This window comes from Netta rufina (assembly GCF_964035555.1).
Source record: "Netta rufina genome assembly, chromosome: 24".
Classification (NCBI taxonomy): Eukaryota; Metazoa; Chordata; class Aves; order Anseriformes; family Anatidae; genus Netta; species Netta rufina.
This window is the reverse complement of record NC_140148.1, coordinates 5,451,178-5,453,704: the sequence shown is the minus strand read 5'-3', so window position 1 is coordinate 5,453,704 and position 2,527 is coordinate 5,451,178. Positions and strand designations below refer to the sequence as shown.

The 2,527-nt window shown below is 63.3% G+C and overlaps 1 protein-coding gene across 1 annotated transcript; it reads right to left on the bottom strand.

The window, feature by feature from the left end:
- Positions 1 to 241: 241 nt before the first annotated feature.
- On the bottom strand, positions 242 to 2,065 carry LOC311218577 (myosin light chain kinase, smooth muscle-like). The gene is made up of 6 exons (XM_084301307.1): positions 1,945 to 2,065; positions 1,607 to 1,730; positions 1,378 to 1,530; positions 1,067 to 1,187; positions 886 to 976; positions 242 to 507 (listed from the first exon to the last, which is right to left on the bottom strand). Exons 1-6 carry the CDS (start codon positions 2,054 to 2,056, stop codon positions 341 to 343), a joined length of 768 nt encoding a protein of 255 aa, XP_084157433.1. The 5' UTR covers positions 2,057 to 2,065; the 3' UTR covers positions 242 to 340.
- Positions 2,066 to 2,527: the final 462 nt, after the last annotated feature.

The following is a 2,527-nucleotide window of genomic DNA, read 5'->3' as shown; positions in this document are numbered from 1 at the left end:
GGCAAAGGTGGGGGCCCAGCCTCAGGAGAGCTGGTTGCTGACTCCCAAAGGGCAAGGACAGCTTGGGCAGCTCTTTGCCACCCCTCCCAGTGATTTGGGGAGAAAGGAGCAGCACAGGGAGTGCAGAGATCCTCGGTGCTTTATTGTGCTCACAAGACATGCAGTGAGAAGAGCCAGGCTTAGCTCTAGCGCAGGTGGCCATGGGGGCACTGGTTCCTCGCTTGGGACAGCGAGCAGCCCTGTCCCCACACCAGCACAGTGGCACCGGGGGTCTGGGCCAACTGCAGGCTGGCCAGGCCATGGTGCAAGCTGCTGTGACAGCAGAGAAGAGTCACCAGCTCTAGGTGGCCCGTGGCTGGGGGATGCTGGCACTGCTCTCTGCCTGTCCTGCAGCCGTGATGCTCCCACCTTCCACCTCTTCTTTGTCCATCGGTGTATCAGAGAAGCTGGGACCCTGCTGGGGCAGAGACTCAGAGGCTTGGTCCTCCTCTAGGCTGCAGCACGGGTCTGTGGGCAGATGGACAGAGGGCACAGTGAGGAGTCACCCGCATTCAACCCTCTTCCTCTGCTGGAGGAACGTACGCGACACCCAAACACCAGGCCCTGTAGGGATCAGCTCCTGATCTATGGGATCTGGAGCACATTCAGATCCCAGCGCTGCAGAGCAGTATGCACTGCTTCCAAGGCCACAGCAGCATTGGCCCCTCAGGGCTGAGGACAGGGGGCTTTGGGGCACAGAAGTTGCCCCAGAGCAGAAGCACCACACCAGGGACATGCCCAAGGCGCTTGGTGGCACCGAGGCAGGTCAGGGCAGAGGTGGGGGTGACAAAGCATAGGAACAAGGATTGATGGGGTGCATTGGAGCCAATGCTTCAGGGCCATCACCTTCCTCATCCTGAGCCTCTGATGCTCTCCTCTCTGTGCTCTGGGACAGCAGGGTGAGCCTGTTGAGGGCCAGCAGGGCTTTGCCTGTTTTCTGGAGAGAAGGGAAGAGCACTGAGTCCCACCACAGCAGTTCCCAGCCTCATATCCACCACCATCTCCCAGGCACATCCCTCCCATGCACCTGCCACTTCCGACGAGCCAGGAACTGCTTCATCCGCTCCTTCGGCAGCGCCTTTGTGCTGCTGGGCAGGGGCTGCTGCAGCCAGGGGTGCAGCAGAGCCTCGGGGCTGGAGAGCCGGCGGCTGGGGAGAGGGCACAGTGGGGTCAGGGGCTGCCATCAGGCCCTTGGCCCCAGGGAGAGGCTCTGGGCACTCCACGGGCAGCATTCAGCACGGTAGGGCTCACACCTTCCCCTCTTCGTCCCCCTCCCCACACCCCAAAACCCAGCCCGGCTCTGTGGGGACGCACCCAGCGCCCACCCCCAGCTCCTACCCAGGGTCCTTCTGCAGCAGTTGGCTGATGAAGTCTTTGGCTTGCTGGGAGATGTCTGAGAAGGTCTCCTCCTCAAACTCCCACTGGGCAGCAGTGACGTTGCTCAGCGTCTCCATGTCAGTGTCCCCCTGGAAGGGGGACTCCCCGCTCAGCCTGGAGAGGGGACAGAGGCTGTCAGCAGCAACTCAGCCCCTTCCCGACCAACTGCCGTCCCCCAGCAGCCACTCACAGGATGTAACAGATGACACCGATGCTCCACATGTCTGTGGCAAACCCCACGGGCTCAAAGGAGACCACTTCTGGAGCCATGAACTCGGGGGTCCCATGCAGCACCTTCACGGGGGTGTCTGGAGCTGCAGAGAAGGTGGGGCTGTGGGGCAGTGCCTGGCCAGGACCTCCCCAGGGCACCCCAACACACGCCTCTACCTGGGGGTGTCGGGGGCAAGCCCAGGAACTGCCCCCAGGGCCCATCTTGGCGCTGGGCACCCATGGGTGCAGGGTTCTCCAGGCTGCCCACCTCACGGGTTTCCCCACAGCACCCTGTCAGCAGGGACCCCCCTCACTCACCCAGCTTCCGTGCCAGGCCAAAGTCGGCGATCTTGAGCCAGTGGCTGCTGGGGCTGACGCAGACGATGTTCTCAGGCTTGAGGTCGAGGTGGACGATGGCCTGGCCGTGCATGTACTGCAGCCCCTCCAGGATCTGCCGCATGTACTGGGTGCTGCTGGGCTCCGTGTGCTCAAAGTCATCATCCACGATGCGCTCGAAGAGCTCCCCGCCAGCCACACTGAGGAGCAGGTAGGGCGCTGGGGGACCCCGCTGGGGTCTGCCAGCCCCGAGGAGGGGGAAAAACCCCCAGAGAGCCCGGACCCAGCGCTCTGGGTGCATCTCAGTGCCCAGGTCCCCAGGGTTTGCAGACCCCCAATCCACCCTACACCCCATGCCAGGACCCCAGGGTGCAAGGACCCTCCCCAAGGCAGCGGGTGTTCCCAGCGTGGCCCCCACTCACTACTCCATCACCATCACCAGCTCAGTGGGGCCCTGGAAGGCGGCGAGGCACTGCACGAGGCGCGGGTGGTGCAGCAGGTTCATGAGCTCCACCTCAGCCTGAGCCACCTGCTTCTCTTTGGCTGTCCGTGTCCGAAAATACTT